This window comes from Haemorhous mexicanus, chromosome 1, assembly GCF_027477595.1.
Source record: "Haemorhous mexicanus isolate bHaeMex1 chromosome 1, bHaeMex1.pri, whole genome shotgun sequence".
In the NCBI taxonomy this organism is placed as follows: Eukaryota; Metazoa; Chordata; class Aves; order Passeriformes; family Fringillidae; genus Haemorhous; species Haemorhous mexicanus.
This window is the reverse complement of record NC_082341.1, coordinates 55,897,949-55,917,617: the sequence shown is the minus strand read 5'-3', so window position 1 is coordinate 55,917,617 and position 19,669 is coordinate 55,897,949. Positions and strand designations below refer to the sequence as shown.

At 40.7% G+C, this 19,669-nt stretch overlaps 1 protein-coding gene across 2 annotated transcripts in view; it reads right to left on the bottom strand.

Annotated features, from left to right (window-relative positions):
- The window catches only part of HECW1 (HECT, C2 and WW domain containing E3 ubiquitin protein ligase 1), a 255,096-nt gene that overhangs the window by 58,521 nt on the left and 176,906 nt on the right, over positions 1 to 19,669 (bottom strand). For both annotated transcript variants that reach the window (XM_059849894.1, XM_059849903.1), the window contains exons 7-11: positions 17,227 to 17,369; positions 15,128 to 15,228; positions 12,520 to 13,893; positions 9,024 to 9,125; positions 3,598 to 3,748 (exon numbers count right to left, since the gene is read on the bottom strand). In XM_059849894.1, coding sequence (XP_059705877.1) covers positions 3,598 to 3,748; positions 9,024 to 9,125; positions 12,520 to 13,893; positions 15,128 to 15,228; positions 17,227 to 17,369 — 1,871 coding nt within the window. The remainder of the gene's footprint in view (positions 1 to 3,597; positions 3,749 to 9,023; positions 9,126 to 12,519; positions 13,894 to 15,127; positions 15,229 to 17,226; positions 17,370 to 19,669) is intronic.

Sequence of the window (19,669 nt, the reverse complement as noted above, 5' to 3'; positions counted from 1 at the left end):
GAAAGAGAAAGAAAAGCAAAGGTAGAAAACAGACTATCTTAATTATTTTAATTAGCTTTTATTCCATCCCGATATTTTTAATCCTTCTTTCTTCACGGCATTTTCATGTGCATTTGAAACAGGATGGCTTTGCTGCCTGCTTTTAATCTGACCCAGCATTTTTTGTCTTTAATTTTTCTGACTTACACTCTTTGCTTTCCTCAGCTCAAGCTCTGACTTACAGATTTTTGCTTACTTTCTGTCTATTTGTTAACGCACACTTTTTTCAAAACTAGAAGTTAGCCATGAGTAAGCTCCTCAAAGTGATACAGGATCATTAAAGACAAGAGTTAGGGGTTGGCTTTTTGATATCTCAAAAGACAATCTCCAGTAGCTCACTGCAAGCCAATCTTGAGCAAAAGGGCTGGAGAAAATTAAGAAAAAAACAATTAAAGTTTTAATAGATTTATACTAAACTTTCACAATGCTATGTGTCCCCCTCCAGTGCTCAAAGTAATTTAAAGCTAAATTTCGTGCATATTTTGATAGTTTAAGAAGACATCCATCTTTACAAGGAAATTCTGATGGCAGGTTTTGCAACAGGATGAATTTACTGCAGTTTTAAACCCTCTGTTTTAGACCTACATTTTGCAGCTTTATTCCCTTGACTGCAGGCAACTGAATTAACTTTCCATTCCACTACTGCAGGAGTTTTACAACACCCACATGCAACAGAAAGGAAAGGAAAAACCAACCACAAAATCCCCCAAGTTCACATAATCAAGGGATACAAGTACACATATAGAAAAACCCTGTACCTTCAATTTAATTAGATGGTAGAAAATCCCCACTGGCAAACCTCAAAGAGCAACAGCAGCTGTATGCCAACAAAAGGCTATGCATTTCTTTTGCATTTCAATACTATAAAATCATCTTATATAAATAGCCAAAAAAGCCAAAGTAATTGGAGAAAACATTGGAAGCGCAAAAGTTATGGGAATGAATGCCTCTGGAAATTTCAGTCTCCTTTCAAAGTGATTTGTCAAAGAAATGGAGCTTAAGAAATACCACGCTGTGGCTGTCCTGACTGTGATGGTTGTAGTTTCTTATGTTGATTATTATCTTTCAAACTAATGCAAAGACAAGTCTAGACATACATATGCTGCAAAGTATCCTTTCAAGAGAGCTTGAACAACAAGCGTTGTTATCTGCTTAACCAAAAAGTAAGCAAGTCAGGTAGTGCTCCAGAAAATGAGCAAGAGCCTTTAAAATTAGAAGCATGGTTGTTTCTTTGGTGTTTGCCCAACACCTGGATTCCAGTTTTGCATTCCCTGTATTCTCAAGCGGCTCATACATCTAAAGGGAAGCTTGGAGTACAGAAGGAAAGCAGGACTAGGTTTAATCACAGCTATGGGGTTTTTTTCAAGCTGAATTTCCAAAGCTTTGTGGTTTTGGCTGGGCTGGAAATACCAAGCTTCCTTGTAATATTTTGGTCTTTCCTTTCCCTTACACAAATTAAACCAGGAAGCCAAAAAAAAAAAGTAAATTTGTTTAAAAGAAAAGTCACTGAGCTTTTACAAACTGTGGAGTGATGTTGAGTCCAAATTTTGTTTGAGGTTAGAGCAAAAGTTCAGGTTGCTGCAAATTCTATCAGCAAGGTCTATTTTTGCTGTTGCCTCACCTAAATGGTTCTCAGGTGTGTTTGCTGAAAAAAGTTTCAAATCATTAGAGTTTGAAACACAACAAAACAGAATTCTGAAATGAGGGCTTAAAACAAAGTCCAATCCTCCAGAGTGTTGATAATAATTATGAAAAGTAGCTATCCTGACATTTCTGAAATGTGGAGACATGAAATACCTGAAATTAGATTTAGGACTAGAATAACTTTAAAAATTATAACAGCCAGGGTAAAACTACAAAAATTACTTGCCACTGGGCAAATACTCAGGAGATTCAGTATGAATCCCTTTTATTAGCATCTTTGGAAAAGTTCACAGGTAACACTAGGAGATCTTTGTATTCAACTTCGCGAATCAATAGAGCTCCTTGGCAGAGAGAAGAGAATCACCAGCTTTTTTCCTTAGTCCCAAGAAGCCATGACATTTCATGTTTAATAAACTGCAAAGTCTCCAATGGAACTTGCATAGGTAGAGATTTGCCACTGCTGAAACTCCATACTTCTCCCTTTGTAACTGGATATATGAATACTAAAAACTGAGAGATTCAAAGAATATCAATCTCATTAAGTCTCAATTCCCTACCCAAACCAGTGATAATCAAATAATACCCAAGACAGACAGACAGACAGCCTACATGAAAGCACTGAATAATATGAGGGAAGGAGGTCACAAAGACAATGCCTACGCTTCAGTTTCTGCTGTGATAGCTGGTTTAATGACTAACCTGCTTTAACTAACAGAAAGGTAAATCACTCTTATAAGCATTTATTCCTTTCATGGTTGTTCTGCACTTCCATGAGTTTAATCTCATTAAAAAAAAAAAAAAAAAATCTCCTCAACAGATTTCTGGTTTCTGTGGTGGATAACTTTCTTAAGTGGTAACCAAACAGTCTGAACACTGACATGGCTAAAAACCCTCTTTAAGACCAATGCTAAATGGTAGAGAAGTAATGTAAATCCCTTAAAAGACTCTACATTAAACATTCACTTTCTTAAGGGTCTTTTTTGTTTGATTTTGGTTTTGGTTTTGGTTTTCTTTTTATATTAACATGGCAGCTTGAGGCTTTATGAGCAAACCTTTAATAAAAACAAATATCGGGCAGGTTCTCTCATTTCTGCAAGACATAACACATGCTATGAAATACTACTCAAAATAATGCATTTGGGTAAAAAAGGATTATTCTCCAAGAGCGTTTTTATGGTGTCAGTTTAAGTTGGCCCAGTTCTCTCAGCTGCCTCATTCAGGGCACAGCAGCTCCCAAACTATTCAAAATATTCTGAAAAGAGCACTTTTAAACTCTCCATTCTTCTCTCAGCTGCAGATCTTTTGCTTTGCACAGAAGAAAAGGCCAAAAAACTTTTGTGGCATTTTACATGCTATAATTAAAATATAATTTCAGTCTTGTTTATCCTTTTCTAGAAATGGCATCATTATAGTAAGCAGGGAATTAAAAAAAACCCAAACCTTCTTTTTAAGCAAAAATGGAAGATTTTTGACCAACTGTTTATTTTTTTCTTTCCTTTTAAATTCAGTCTAAAAAGCAAGCATGAAAAGAAAATGATAAACAAACCTATGTGTGGACTAGTCAAACAAAGCTAAAATATAAATGACGTTAAGAGGTATCTCAGCCAGCTTAGAATGAACTGACAGATTTACAGGGCCCAATGCAACACTAAGCAGACCTGTCTACCTCTAGAAATGTGCACGGTCCTATGAGAGCAGGGCTCTGCCCTGGAAAAGGAGACAGACCTTTCAACAGGCCTAATTAGCTAGGGTAGAAACGCCACATGGAGACGGCAGCAATGCCAGTCAGGTCCCAAAAAACTTTGCAGCACAGCACTAGATGCTGACCCATCAATAGCACTGCTACAGTGAAGCAGCAAAAGTGACTCCATGCTTTGGAAGAACACTCCCTCCCCTTCTAGTGCCAACGCTCACCGGCGGTTCAGCTGCTCCATTTGCTGGATGGAGCCAGACCTGTGGATCCCGTCTGGTGTTGCCGCGGCTGTGGGCCGCTGCCACGTGGTGGTGCGGTTGACATGGTCCACGTAGAACACTCTCCCATGGCTGTCTATCCGAGCTTCCCAGTCTAGGGTTGGAACAAAAGGAAGGGGTGATGCTGTCAGTGGAATGCCTTCCAGAAAACCTGCGTGTGGGAGGTATATACAGACACACACACATACACAGACAGGGTATACACACACAGGAGATACTATATATATAGATATATAGCCTACATGCAATACATACCATGTGTGTATATTCAAAGCACACATTCAAGTGTGTGTCTCTATTATTTGCTTGTCTATATATACATATTTGCAGAATATGCATATACAGAAACATTTCGTACACAGCACACAGGTAAACCATGGAGTTCACTACTACAGCATATGAAAAACTAGTGACACATAGGGGCTACATTTTTAAAAGGATGAAGTAATTTTTCAGTTAGTGATACTGCTTGGCTGGATTCACTGCAGGTCGGAGTAGCCACAAAGAACCGACCCTTACAAGAAGATTACATCTGAGCTAATACGGCAAATCCCATTTTTTCTTTTTTGTCATGTTTCAGAACAAACATGCTTCATTTCTCTTCCTTTTGCTAAGTGGCTTCAAAGGACAGCATACAGCAGTTAAAGGATTCACTGAAAACTGATCACAGACTGATCTTTGGACATACCTTAGAAATCTCTCTAAACAGAGAATTGCTCTCATGAATGCAAACTAGATTGAAAGTTTGCAGAATAATATTGAACCTTCTATCATTATTGTTTCCTGCTACTGTTATTGTTCTCCCATGACTGAAAACGAAAAATTATTTGGTATATGATGGCTTGTGGAAAATGGTAATGTTGATTAAAAAAATAGAGTTTGTAACAGAAGAAATTCAGAAGTGAGTTAGCTAGCAAAGCCACATATCAAACTGGTTGAAATGCATGGAGAAGTGGAATAAATTAGGCTTGCTAGTTTCATATTTCCACATGACCCATCAGCTGATGACACATCTATGTAAATACATGCACATACTTTCTACACGAGTTTAGATGCAAACCTCACTTGCATTCGCACACAAATCCACATATGGTGATTACCTTTGAGGGCAAACACTTCCTCATATTCCCATACTCTTACTATGATACCATCTTCCCTGACGAGTTCACTCCTTCTATGGTTTTCTATGATCAAATTCAGGATCATCTGAATTTCATACTTTAAGTATTTCATTTCCTATTCTTGAAGAGCAGGATGGAAATTGCACCTTTTCCTACTATATTTGGAAACCTATCCTTCATGATTGGTTCCCATTCTTTGATTGCTGGCCCCAACTAAACCTATTTCCCATATTTAATCCCAGACAAGTGTAGGCTGTCTGAAGACCATGGCTAGCTGCCCCTGACAGCTGAATCCCACAGACCTTAAAAGATGGGTGCTGGGAGTCCTTAGAGAAATTTTCTGTAAGACTCCAGGACGAGAAGAGCCTTAAACACATGCATTGCTTCTTTCAAAGCTATCAGAGTCCTTACAGACACAAACCCTATAGTCACACCATGGGCACACATGCAGCATCTCTCACTGTGAAAATCACTACATTATTTAAGGAGAGGACTCTCTCTTCCTCCTCCAGGTAAAGTTTCCCAAGGATGTGGTAGCTGTTTCAAGAACAAGATCACAGCTTTGTGAAAACCATGTCTAGAACGTAAGACAATGAAAAAAGCACATCAAATACAACATATGCACATTGAGGTAAATCAGACTGACACATAAGGCAGGTCGAAGGCCAGAGACTTGCTGAGCATGCTGGCACTGGTGGCAGGTGTACCACTGTGGGTGGGAAATGGCCCTTCTGGAGTTATGCATTATCTGCAGTATCCTCAAGGAAATAACCTTGAACAGATCAAAGATGATCCAGCTCAACATCATGAAGATCTTAATTTTCCTTGTTGTTTTCTGGCAAAGAATGAATCCTAGCCCTCACTCCACACTACTGCTGTACCTAGTAACAAGTTAAGAATGATATAGGTTGACAGAGAATTAGAAGCTTGTAGGCAGTGCTGTAGAACCACACTCTAGACAGCTTACAGAAGATACCAATTGGTCATATTGGTCTAAAGCCTGCTGATGGACACTTAGCAAGAATAAATATTAATACACAGCCAACTAAGATTACACAGTTACACAGCCAACCAAGGTTTTATAATAGATCCCTGTGCAGCATGAGGTCTACAGGCTATTTTGCACTAATTAAATACAACTTAAAGTTCCTAAGCTTCTAAGGATGATAGTTGGAAACTTAGGAGTAAGGAAGCTTGTCCAGAACTTGGAGATCACAGTGAAAACATCAGGTCAGAGTGGATTATGACTTCAGGAAGGCTATCTCTTGTTGGATGTGTCAGACATATAGCAACAGTATGTACAGACATGAACTACAACTGTCAGTGAGGGTTGCTTTATCTGCTGCTTCATGGGTATGTCCACCTGAAACCATGGGCTGACACTGCCATGCTAAAGTATTATAAACTGTGTGTCTCATGCTCCTTGCAATAGCATTTCTAGTCAGCTGAGTAACACTTCTTTTGGCTACCTGGAAGGCTGTCAGAAGGTGACAGGTACAACTTTAGTTGTATGCAGGTAGCAGGTGCACTTCCTACCTTCCCATAAGACAGCCTGTAAGTCACACTAGTCACCAAAGCTCCCTGAATACGATACCAGATTTATGGACAGATGGATGGATACCTGCACAGTGAGACAAACAGACTGACAGGCGAACAGACAGGCAGAATTCTGCTTCCAAGCTGTGCTCAAGTCCCTTCATGCTGCTTCAGTGGCAAAGGTGATGTAGGAAGCAGCCAAATTTCCTCAGGGTCTTTTGTTAAGTTTTCCAGGTAAAACAAGACTGTGACTACTATGAGGACTAAACTCTATCTAATCTTCACAGTAAGAGCATGCTAAAGCATGGACTAGGGATGTGAGAGTACTGGTTCTGTTCTCCAGTGATCTCCCTCCATCAGCCAAGTCATATTTCCTAGCAGCCTCTAAAACTGCTCTGATTTACATCAGAAGATGCAACTTTTTCTGGCAGGACCATGAGGGCAAAGAAAATACATTGTCTTTTCCTCTGCAAGCTCAGCCACACCTTTGGCAAAGTGCAGCTCTGAACTGGGCACGTGTATTTTGCTTGGCTTCAGTTCTGTAGGGTTTCCAAACACAGGCATAATAAGGGGTGACTGGTAATGCCGTCATGAGGCCGTGCAAACACCGCAAATCTTCTGTTAATCTCGTATCAGACTTAGCCTTCAGACCGGTCATTAGGAAATTCCTCCATAAATAATGAATCTGTTCTCTTCATTTTCCCAAATAAAACTGTCTGAAATTAAATTTCCTCCTTGAGATCAGCTGTTGTGGGGTTATGATGAAATCAAGCTATTCAGAAAACTATTCAAAAGAGAAAGAAGACTGGTCAGAAGATTCTCCAAGACCTAAATAAAATTAGTCAACACTGAACTAACCACACTGGCAGATTATCTTCACCTCTACTTATAGATGGAAGCCAACACTGCACATGAGAAGTAAGCCAGCTTTGATAATATAACTTGGGTTTAAAATATAAAGTTTTTTCCTTTCACATGATTGAAGACCTATTTATCTAGGATTAGGAGTTACTAAACGCACTGAGATAGCGATACTGAATTTAAGGAGAAGAAAGATTTCTAGATTAAGGCTATGATTTTAATTTTGAAATTACAGTAAAACTCTCCAAGAAGAGTTTTTGGAAATCAGTTTCCAAAGTGATACTATTCAATTCCACTTTTTCCCCACTCAAAGTTAACTTAGTACATCTATTCCTATTAATAATATCAATATATTTAAGCCCAAAGTGTCAGCCTTTACTGTAAAAATGGTGTTATATGCCAATGCTGAAACAAAATCCTACAAAGGGATATCGCTTCTGTACTTTATCATCACATATTGCATTTCATGTCCTTGTACCCAGTTGTGAAAACACTTGAGAAAACCAGTGGTAGAAATGCCTTTTGAGGATAACTATAAGAAAGAGGAAAAATGTATTGAATTGGTGCTGGAAGAACATGGAATAGATTTACAGTATATTCTGTTTACCTGAGCTGGTGTTGGTGTGCTATCATTAAGTCATCTAATAGGGAATGTGCCCGATCCACAAAGTGTTGTGGTAAGAGTGGGAGGAAGAGAAATATTTCCCTATTACAGAGGTAACCGTTCCCATTTCATCATTCACTGGCAAGCCACAGTGGGACTCTAAAAAGACTTTATTGGGCTAAAGGCATTTGAATCATTCATGCTACTGTGCGGCTGACGCCAGCATCGGGGCTATTTTCAGCTCAGGGAATACTGACAGCATGGTTGGCAAATGATGAATTATTTGTCAAGGGCAGCATAGGCCAAATAAGTGTGTTCCCGTCTCGGGCTTTGAAGAAAATAGAGTGCTTTGTTTGTGCGCCTGGTTGTTTTTGTGAGGCACTGCACAATTCAGGCTGTGAAATCCTGCGCTCAGTTGAAAGGTGATCGGCCGCACGTTGCAGGGCACAGAGTGCGCTCTGCTGGGCACCGAACGCCAGCGCAAGAAGCAGGGTAATCCTCCAGGAATCCATGAAGGAAAGTCTACAGAGCCAAGTAAAAACAACTCCAGCAGTTGCTTTGGTGTTAAAAATCCTGTATTATCAAGCTGCTAATCTATTAGACTATTCAAAACCCTCTCACTTGTATTCAATGCAAGTGTGGACTCCATTACAGTGCACAATGAACATAAAGTTCACGGATTATCAAATCCAAACCACAATACATGAGCTGCCTTTTCCCAACTTCTGCTGGTTTGGTTCCGATTTGGACCTGTCTGTCCCAGGAGCAACGTCACTGTAAAAGGGCTGCTGCTGGACCTGCATGCAGATGTGACAGACCACAGGGACTGCCACCCCAAACCATCTTTGAAGTTGGTTACAGAAAACCTGGAGACAAACGTTACAGAAAAATCAGAGCACTTTGCTGACACACCATCCAGAAAGCCTTATAGCCAGGCTTCCAGAACAACTGACAGATCCCAATCATTCAAGTCTGAACACACTGACTGGAAAAAGGGAATAATATTTTAATTTCAGGGAAGAAGATGGACGAAGGCAGAGAAGGAGGTTATGGAGCTTGTCCAAAACAACATGACAATACTTGAAGTCAGGATCAAATAAAGGAAACAAAAGGGCATATTGCTTGGGTTCTGGAGAATGTATATACAGAACACACAGGGTTCTTCAGAAAGACATACTGACCTTTACACTGTTTGAGTTAACAGGAAAAGCTGAAAAATGCAATAAAATAAAAAAACTAAAGCTTACTTGGTGGAAGAGGCTCATCGATAGTTGGGTAGTGATGATGGTCAGGCCTCAGAGAAGGAAGCTGGCTGACTGGCTGAGAATTATGGAGTAAAGGACAATCACCTATGGACAAGATATTCAAGACATTGACAGTCATTTACTGTTTTTACAATGTGGTTCAAAAAATGTGTTACTGTAAAACAAGTGATTATTTTAAAAATAGGTTAACCTGGTGTATTAGCATCTCTGGGTATTCCTATTTTCAAGGCACTATTTTAATAGCAACTCATAAGGCAAAGAAGTATTAAAATAATGCAGTCAAGTCTCTTGAGTCAATGCTGAACAATTATGGGCCAGATTCTGGACTCACAGACACACAAGTGTAAGCGATAGAAGAATCAGGCTTGATCTCTGAGAAATACTGTTCATGTACAACTAAGCTCAAGCTTCTGCAGCAACTGGCAGGAACATGCAAAATCCTGGTTCCAACTTTTAACTCATTCCACCTGTGGAATAAAAGGCTAAAAGCTGCCTTGGATATTTCTCTTCTTTTCAAAAAGATCAATGGCTGCGTATGTAGACTGTAATGGCAGGATTTTGCAGTCTCTGCAAAGCAGAAGATCATCCCCTTCCATGGGTATTTTTCAAGATTTAAAGAGTCCATCTTGGGTTGAAGGAGAGAGAATGAGAGAAGGACCAGAAACAGGTAGGAGACAGGTGGTAGAAGAGAAGGATAAAAGATAGTAAGATATAGTCAGGATCTGAGATAAGGAAGGAAGACCTGAGACAGAGAAGAGGGAAAGAAGAAGAAGAAGGAGAAGGAGAAGAAGAAAAAGAGTCACATAGGATACAGTGCAGAGTAAGTTTTTAAACACTAACATTGTATATATGTCCATAATTGCTTGGATTGGAATGGACCTTAAAGATCGTCTCGTTCCAATTGCCCTGCCATATTTAAATATGAAATAAAGGAGACCTAAGAAAATGTCCAAACTCACATTCTTTTGAGAGGAACAAGTAACTTGAGATCAAGTCAATACTTATAGAATCCTTTAAGAAATAAGACATTCTAGTAGTGATGAAAAAGCATTCCATATCTTAGACTTAACATGCTAAAACTTCACAGGTTCCAGAATAAAGATTCCTTCTTGCCTTGTCTCTAAAATCTTAGAAACCAGGACTATTTATCTTACTAATGGACATATTTGCATATTGTGTGGTAACAGTTTTTGACTATAACTTCCAGCTTGGCTTGTTAATACAGATACACTCCAAATTGCATAAACACAATATTTAATTGCATCAGAAAGATGCAGCTTATGGAAAAAGATACATTAAGCTGAATGGTTCTGGTGATTCTGGGAATATTAAGCCAAATTCACTGTGTACCAGCTAGTTTAGCTCTCTTCAATGTTAGAATATTAACAGCCAAAGAATGAACATTTTGTAAAGATCCCTAAACATATACCAATCAAATGTAAAAAGAAATTTACCAAAAAAAATTAAATACCTTTTTTTTCTTAAAAAAACCAACAACTAGAATGCAGAAGCCAATTTTGTAAAAAACTGTAAAAAACCTCACACCTCTTAGAAATGAGAAAAATCACTTAGATAAAAATACTCCCCCTTCTAGGTGCTCTGATGATACCGTATGGCCTGTTAAATGCCTTCATTAAACCACTTGTGCATAGGTGTACCTCACAGATGTATCTGCCGCATGCTTTGAACAGACAGCAGAGTTACATAAGTTTATGACTCAGTGCTTAAAGTCCATCTCTCACAGCCTTAAAAACTGTGCTGTTACTACAGGTGTAGCACCGACTACAAGATCACCCATCTATGTTTCTTTACTTACCTCACCACAATTGACTCTCCCCTAGTCAAGATAGTTATGCCAAGCCAGCGGAAGCATGGTAGTGTCAGTTACCTGGAGTGGGTGGAGGTGACCACATCTACTGGATTTGTAACTGCTGCCAAGTCATGGAGCAACATGCACATTGACTGAGGCACCCCTGGTGCCACCGAGAGAGTGCTAAGAGCTGGGTGCACTTCAGACACACACTCAGCTAAACAAGGCAAAGCCACCACGGACCCTGCAGTGCCTCTTTATGGAGGCTCAAGTCTTGGTGCTGTACTGAATCCATATGCAGATGACACCCTCTCCCACCGCATCCCCTATCAAAAGCTCACACAGTTTAAAACAACCACCAAACCTGCACATATGATCTCACACATACACAAGCTCGTACCCCTTTAGCTATTCTTGCATGTAAATGCTTTTCACAAGCAATGGCTCTCGCCTGCAAGGAAGGAAGCTGGGTTTCTATGCCTTTGTACTTCTGAAAATTTAATGATTTGCACTAGATTCTGCTTTACAGACTCAGTAAGTCTGTCCGTAGTCCCAGTTGCCTAAAAAGTATTGACACAGGCTGGTGTTAATTTTATCTGCAGGGGTAGGGTCTGTGGCAAAGGAAGTTGTGAGTAAATAAATTGAGAATGGAGAAGGAAAACAGAGATGAATGCTTTAATTGGAGTTCCTCAGCGATACCCAAATAGGTTATCCTTTTGCTGCCATTTTAATTTGGCGTCACTTAGAGAGAGAGACAGATGACTCAGAATTAGGGAGTGCAAAGACTACCTCTTGACCTTGCCGCATGCTCCTGAGCTGCAGCTGAGTCCTTTACTTCTTCAGCTGGAGAAAAATTATACACTAGCTGAAAAAGAGAGGAGTGATCAACTCCCCTTCTTGATGTAACTGCAGAGAGCATGAAAGGAGTTACCAAAGGGGGAGACTTAATGTAACTGTGAACGAATTGGAAAAAATAGCACCTAAATTACAAAGACAAAAATAAATTTAAAGTATATTCTATCTCAAGGGAAGGATAGGGATATGAGAATTTTAGTTAATATAGTCAAATTTGCAAAGTATCTAAGAAAAACTATAAATCTCTGTTGAGTTGTCCTATGATCTGTGATATCTGAGGTACATTCGTTTGACTTTTGGAGAATTGGAACAAATGGGGCTCGAAAACTGTGTTTGTAAGAGTTTTTGATTATGTATGGCTAACAAACATTTAAAGAAACTGGCCCAAAACTTTATGTGGTGCAAATCAGCATATCTGCCCTTTGACAAGCACAAGCTGGTCCTCTCACTGACTATCAGAGACATGGCAGCACATCAGACATGTGATATGGAAAAATCCCAGGAAAAAAGGAATGAGTTGGTGGATGTGATAATGCTGATCTGCCACATAACTAAAGTAACTGATCTTGATTTTATAATGAAGCATGTGTATCTACAGTAATTTGCATATACGGATCCCTACCTGATTTAGTTGTTTTTCTTGGGATTTTTAAGGACAGGCTAAATTATCCAACCCTCCTTTATATCTAGCCCAGCTCACAGCCCCTGAGTTTGTAAGAAAAAAAACCGTGAGCTGAAACCTCAATTATCTGATGCCTTTTGTGACATCTAGATAATCAGGGTCGCCCAGAGCATCAGTTCTCAGGATCTAACCTTCTCTTCTGCTGCTTGGACCTGCTACTGGGGTGTCTAGACCCTCTGTGGCTCTCTGTGGATTCCCACCATGAGCTACTAGTTCATCTGGCCACTGGGAGGAGCCATCCACTTGCTCCCTGTCCAGCTCAGGGCTCTGCACTGAATCTGGCACTGACTCAAAAGCACTGTTCTCCTCCTCATCATCATCCTGAGAGGAAAAGACCGTGCTCTCGGAAATCTTTGCGCTGTCGACGGAGGAGAAGCGCGTATGGCTGGAGAAGCGATTGTTACTGTCGTAGCAGGAGGTGCTGTAGCACGAAGTGCTGTAGCAGGAGGTGCTGTAGCAGGAGGTGCTGTAGCAGGAGGGGCTGTAGCAGGAGGTGTCACATGCCTCACATTCGTTGTCACCATTGGGCCTGGAGCTCGACTCGCTCTCACTTCCTGTCCTGGGGGCTTCCCCATCCAACAGCCCATCATTCAAGTCAGAGAGTTGCTCATCCAAGGTCCCAGGAGGCACCGTGCTCTGGCTGAAGTTCTCTTCAGCCTCGTTTTCCAGAGGAGGCTCTGCTGCCACGGTCTCACTCTCACTGACCACCTCCTTATCCATCACCTCCTTGACAGTAGACTCCTCATCGTTCTCCCTGCCATTACCACCATCTTGCTCTTCTTCCCCATCGCTGCTTATCTGTGCTGAGGGCAGGCTGTGGAGCAGGTTGTGTATCCGTATGTAGTGTGTGCGAGGGGTCTCTGGCTCACCACAAGCTGAAGCTATGACTGTCTCAAGTTCAGACACAGGCAGGGAGCACGGCCTGTTTTTCCTCTTTGCTGTGGTCCTCAGTTGTAGCTTGTTGTCTTCCTCCTCCTGGGCTGAAGCCCCTTCTTCCTCTTCGTCCTGACTCTTCTCTAGGTCTTTGCCAGCATGCACATCTGCACTCACCTCATCAATATCTACTGTTTCTATGCTGGTCAAGACTCCACCATCTCCCTGAATACCAGAATTGACTTTGTTATTTTCCCTAACTTCGGGCTCAGGAGGAGACATGCAAGCCGTCAGATCCGACTGCTCCACGAGGTCCGTAGCACTCAAAGAAGGCAGCACTTCTCCTGGGATGGATTCCAAGGGCTCTGGAACTGGCACCGCATCAACCTCCCCATCTCCTGCTAGCTCTTCATTTAAGCTGTTCTGGTTGACTTCCCCAGGAGGTTTGACAGCCCCTGGGCTATCGACACTGTTCACACTGCATCCATTTAGCTGTTGTGGAGCTGCACTTTCTGAGGTCACTGTGTTGATGCATGGAGGCTCACCGAGGCTTTCCTCTGTGGGGTTGTTCACAGGGCTTTCCGGAAGGTCAGCTGGCTCAGGATCTGCACTAATGGAGACCTCTTCATCATCTGTATGAGACAGGAAAAGGAATTACTTACTCTTTTAACAAGAAGTGTTGAATGAACCAGAGGGTTGGCTGTGGGGGCATAAGCATCCACAGCAATCTGAGAAAATTAAAAGCATGAATTACAGTGTGAAATGAGTAGGCAACCAAACAACTCAAGAAGTGCTGAGGTTTTTTGCTAGGCAGTCTTTGTACATTGGATTTAATCATGGGTTTACTCATGGTGGTAATCTGTATGCAGCACCCTGCCTCCTTGCAGCATTACCTGAAGGTAACACCTTCTTGAAACTTCTCCTTGAGCCAAAATGGCATCAGAGGAATACTATGGGAATCTTCTATGAGATTTTAATGATAGTCTTGTCACACTGAAGCTGGCAAGACTCCACAACAGAGAATGCAAAAACTGTGTTTACCACCCCTGAAAGGCAAAAAACTTCCCCCAAAATAGCCCTTGACATGATCCTCATCTGTACCACCTCCTCTGAGATGTCAAACAACCTGGGCTCTTTCATACTATCCAAATAGCCAAAAGACAGAAATCAGGGTTTTCCAGCAAGTGCAAAGCAATGATTTCCAGCCACTAATGCAGTTGCTGTTGGCTAGACAAACAGTAGCAGAGAGGGCAGAGAGGCTGAAAAGCAAAGAGTCCCTGAGAAATACTGTTGAGACTGTGACATGAAAAAAAAGGTTCAACCTTAGATCATCATGACAGTCTCTTCCAAATTACTACAATAAAACACGAACGAAAACCAAACCAAGAGGGAGGTAAAAAGTGGAACATAGAATTATTTTTTTTGTTTACTTTTTTCATTAAAAATAATTAAATTGAGACATTTTCTAATCATCTTTGGTATTACATTCTCCATTTTTACTTATGAAGTGCTCAAATGCAACAGCACCCCATATAACGCTTTCACTAGGGCAGGTGATAGAGAAACAGATGAGACTTCAGTTTTCCACTCTCTTCTCTCCCAGTAAAGTGGTGGAGTATTTGGAACAGTCAGTAATAGGGGTATATAAGACACCAGTAGCTCTGTCCTAAGGGGAAGGAGGGAAGAAACTGTGACTGATGATGCATCCTGTGATGCAGGACTTTATGCACTTCCCTTTGCTCATGACTGTACCTAAAATCCCAGAGCAGCCAGGAATTAATGCAGATTTCTAAAGAGAAAGAATGCAAACAAACATAAAAGCATTCTAGAAATCTAAATAAATGACGGGTTAAGACTGAGAATTACCTGGATGGATGGAAGAAGTTATCTCAAATCGGAACTGCAGCTGGCCACTGACATGATCTGTAGGAAGTCTGCGACCCAGAGTGTAGCTTACAACTCTGTCCCTGAAAGAAAACAAATATTGTCACAATAGCCTATAACCTACCCTATGTCTATTGTACATAGATAAATCTGCTGGGTCCTACAAAAATACATTGTAAAATACATAAAGGCTATTCATCCCAGCCATGAGGGCATGTTGACTTGCATACAAGAAAACAAATGGCAGAGGAGAGGACAATGTCTTCAATTACAATGGAACAGCTGAGTAAGTGAGTAAGACAGGCTGCTGGGACACAGAAGCACATATGTATAAATATAGAGAGGGTGGTGGGAATGAAACTTCTGCAGTATGGGCATGAAAATAGCGACACGGGAAGCAAACAACTCCCACTTCAGCTATTGTAACAAGAATTTGCTTCCCTGCAGATCTGACCATCTACCTTTTCATAGAACCTCACATTTCTGTATTTTCATCCCTTCACCATGTCCGTAAAATTCAGCTTTCCTGTTCTTGTTTACAAAACCCTGTGCAGGCCAGTCCCCGCATACCACCTTCTCTCTCTAATCTGGCTGAGTGACTGCTCTTCATCTCTTTCACCCCTCTTACCTCTATGAAGCTGAAATATCAGGAGAACACCTTCCTGACAAGGTTGATCAATGACTCCATTCTGTTCTTGTGCAGGTCCCTCCCTTTGCCACACTTCATCCACCCCTCAGAACAGAATGAAACTATAGAAGAGATTAACTTCCCAGCTGCCCACAATGAGGCTGAATCAATCTTTGCAAAGCATCTCTTGAGTGTAACGGGTTCACTAAATAGTTATACTTATACACCTTTTGAAAGAAACATAGTTCACTTCCAGTTGAGCCAAATATACTTGCTAGCATAGTTTCACATGCATCAGAAACTCATAAATGAGACGACCTCGAGATTTGCGTACAACCTCTTTGAACTTGTGTGCATACTTCTCACTGACCTTGCCTGAGATTTAAATGCCACTATTGGTATTAAAATTGAGCCAGATCTAGTGCAGGTTGGAGGCACTGCTCTTGGCAAAGTAATCCTTAGATAGACAGTGTTTACAACAAGGAAGTAAAATAGGAAGTTATAATCAGAAGATGATGAGAAATCTCATACAGAGGAAAGCTAGTGATACCAGTTACAGGGTTCTACCTTCCCCAAGCTGTTCTTATCCATCTGGTTTCTAAAAAACTACTCTATCTTCTCTACTTGAGATACAGGGATGTAGCTTAGTCCCTTCTGGTAGATTCAGCTGTCAATATCACAGCCAGTTTCTGAACCAGCTGCTCAAAAACACTTCCAACAAGCTCATCTTCCCGCTGCTCTGCTCAATTGAGATCCAATTATCAGAAATGCCTTATTGGAAACTGCATTGCATATGCTTTCCTCAGAAGATGATTCTTTTTCTCCCTTGCTCTTCAAGGTCTGAACATTACGGGCTTAGAGACAGCTTTTTGGCTTTTTCTGATTACTATCCATCTTCCTTAAATTGGTTTGTGTTATTTTGGCAGCATACACTTTCCAAGGACTTTCATGCAATGGGGAAGCAGGGCAGCACTTGTGAGCTTAAGGTTGTTCCTTGGCAGCAGGGTAGGGTCAAGAAAGCATTAGTTACAACATGCCACATATATACTTTTATAATATTTCCCTTTCCAGAAATTAAAAAGAGAAGAAACAGATCTGGCATGTTTTTAGTCCATAGGTAATTCCCTGAAACATGAAAATACCCTGCTAATAACATTAAAAGAATATTCAAATTGAAAATATTGCACTCTCCAAATTCGCAGCCATGATACACAAAAAACGTTTTCCTTCCTAAATGGTAGCTCTCACTTTTCGAAACGCCATGCATACGGTTATAGAGGGAATTCTGTCTGGTCCATAGTCCTATATATTCTAATTAAAACCAACACCATTTATCAGACAAGTATCAGTTTAATAACTTCCCCTCAACATCATTATATCGCAATAATGATATATCACCAGGGACTTCAGAACAGCAACGCACTCGTTGAACAATGCAAGCAGTAAAATTTACCCTATGGCATGTCTTTCCAAGAGGCGCTGAACCGGCATGGAGAGTTTTCCCAGAAAACGCTTGATGATCGGTCGGCTCTTTGCAAATTTGTCTTTAACTTCTATTTCCAGGACATCGGTGGGCAGGGAGACAAAGCTGAATTGCTGAAATAAAAGAAGGGCACAGAACAATAAGCTGGTGGCTAGGCCACAGCAACAAAAAGTACTATAGCTGAGAGGCACACCTCAGCACAGAGATGTGAGGACCTAGTGAGGTGAATGATACATGATCACTCTTTTCAGATAGATTGTTTTGAAATATCTCCTTTTCTGTTCATCTATGCCCCAGCTTAAAAAGGAAGAACTCTGAAAACTCTATTTATCTGGATCAGTCTCCTAGCCTGGTTCATGCCACAGTCTCACAAAGAGCTCAACCAGAAGGAAAACCACAGCACAGGCTACTGTCACAAACAATACTGGGAAAAACAGGAACACCACCACTGCTCCTGTCACCAAGAACATTGAAATGTGTTGACTGCTATCTAAGCTGGTCTGGTGAAAAGAACATCTACTTGTCAGTAATGTTTCAGTTAGCTTTTAGAGACTGTGAGAATGCAAATCTGGGGTAGGAACAAGGAGAGTGATATTTTAGGTTACAGGAACAAGCATGAGAACATTAGGGCACCTGGAGATGTCTATATGTCCCAAAGGTCAATTTAAAAATAGTAGTGATGAGAAAATATATTAGGTAACTTGGCTTTGCTTTCTCCTAGACTGGCTAAATTCAACACAGGTGTGGAACTGGTGACACAGGTCACAATAATTTTTCCAAACATCTGCTAGCACTAGCATATAATCAATCAAAAAAGCACATTTGTGCTGCGGTGCACAACAGTAGGAAAACTGTCAAACCACTGTTCACCTCAGAGGTCAGTATTGATCTGGAAGACAGTTTCTGTGGTAAGTGAATATTGAGATGGATGAAAGGATTTTTCTAGTTCTCCCCCTGCCAAACCCAATCTTCACAACAGAATCATTCCCTGGGTTATCAAGGCCTGGAGTTATAGCCCTAAATCACTTGCTCTATTGAATCATGGTCTAATTCAGAGATGCTTAGTTTAAATGGCTTCAAGTGAAACCAACATGAGTGTGATATTCTGTTAATCATACCCTGCAAAAATGTAATTAATCAGAGAAGTACAATTCAAATGAGCTAAAGTGTTATTTTATTCTTGTTTTCTTCTACATCTTTGCAACAGACTACCAGTTAAAACAGATGCACCAAACAGGAGAACCTGAATTCCCCATGTATAACAGAAAGTTGCCTTAAAAAATAAGTTGTCTTACTATTACTATTATTGTTTCACCAGCTAAAAACCTTGAGCAACTACCAGTTCACGACACTTGAAAGCAGAAGAAGGGAATTAACTTTAAAATGAATTATTGTAACATAGAGCAATTTGCCATTTGATTAATTCTTCTTTTTTGTGCTGCTGACTCCTATATTGTAAAAGTCTCTGTGGGTTGGAGCGTGCACACACACAGGCAGAGAGCGAACTGTCCACAAGTGAAAAGCAAAATGTAGGCTTAATGATCTTAATCCCCTGAGGTCAATAATATATTGTCTTGTGGGGCAACTCTGCAGGAGATTAGAATCTGCATAGAAATTTATTTTCATAGTATCACATGGAACCAAGCCTGATAGCTCCTTCCTTGCAGAGGACACGTATTGACCTTTTCCAGAGTAATAGTCAACACCTGAACAGAGAGTGTGGACCCAAGAAGTAAGATGTATTGGAATCAGCCAAAGAAAATGTCCCTTTTCCCTTGAACAGCTGTGCCTCAAGACATACAAACACCAGGATATTCTATAAAAAGTGTAAAATCCAATTGTGTTCAGATTCCATCACCTGCCAAACTGTTGCATTTTGGTATACCGAGACTGCCCTGGGACCAGCCCCTGGTCCATGATCACAGCTCCCAAATGTTTCCTCTAGAAGGATGTTCTCACTCATAAAACCAGCAGCATTTTGGAAAGACAGTTAAGCCTTTAAGACCAGAAGTGTCCTGCTCTGTGGCAGAGCTCAAAGACTTTGCCACTTGGAGGCAACTGCAGTTTGAGATAAAAAGTGAACTCACTGAAATGGGTTTGGACATTGCTTGTAAAGCAGTGCTAATTTTACATGATTCAGTTTTCCATTATCTAAGAAGTTGCTCCTGCTGTTGCTCTAATCTAGTTTAATTCTTATCAGGCAAGATTTTTCTAAGGCAATCTCTGACTGCAGGTGCCTCAGACTCATGCCATCCACGCTGAAAATCCAAAAGGAATCCTTGTTTGTAGAACAAATGGGCCTCTAGCCCTCTGAAAAAATGGATCACAGCAAAACACCTCGGTTTGAGAACCCAGAGACTTACAAATGCATTTTCAAAAATCACCAATCACTTTTGAAAACATGTTTCTTGTG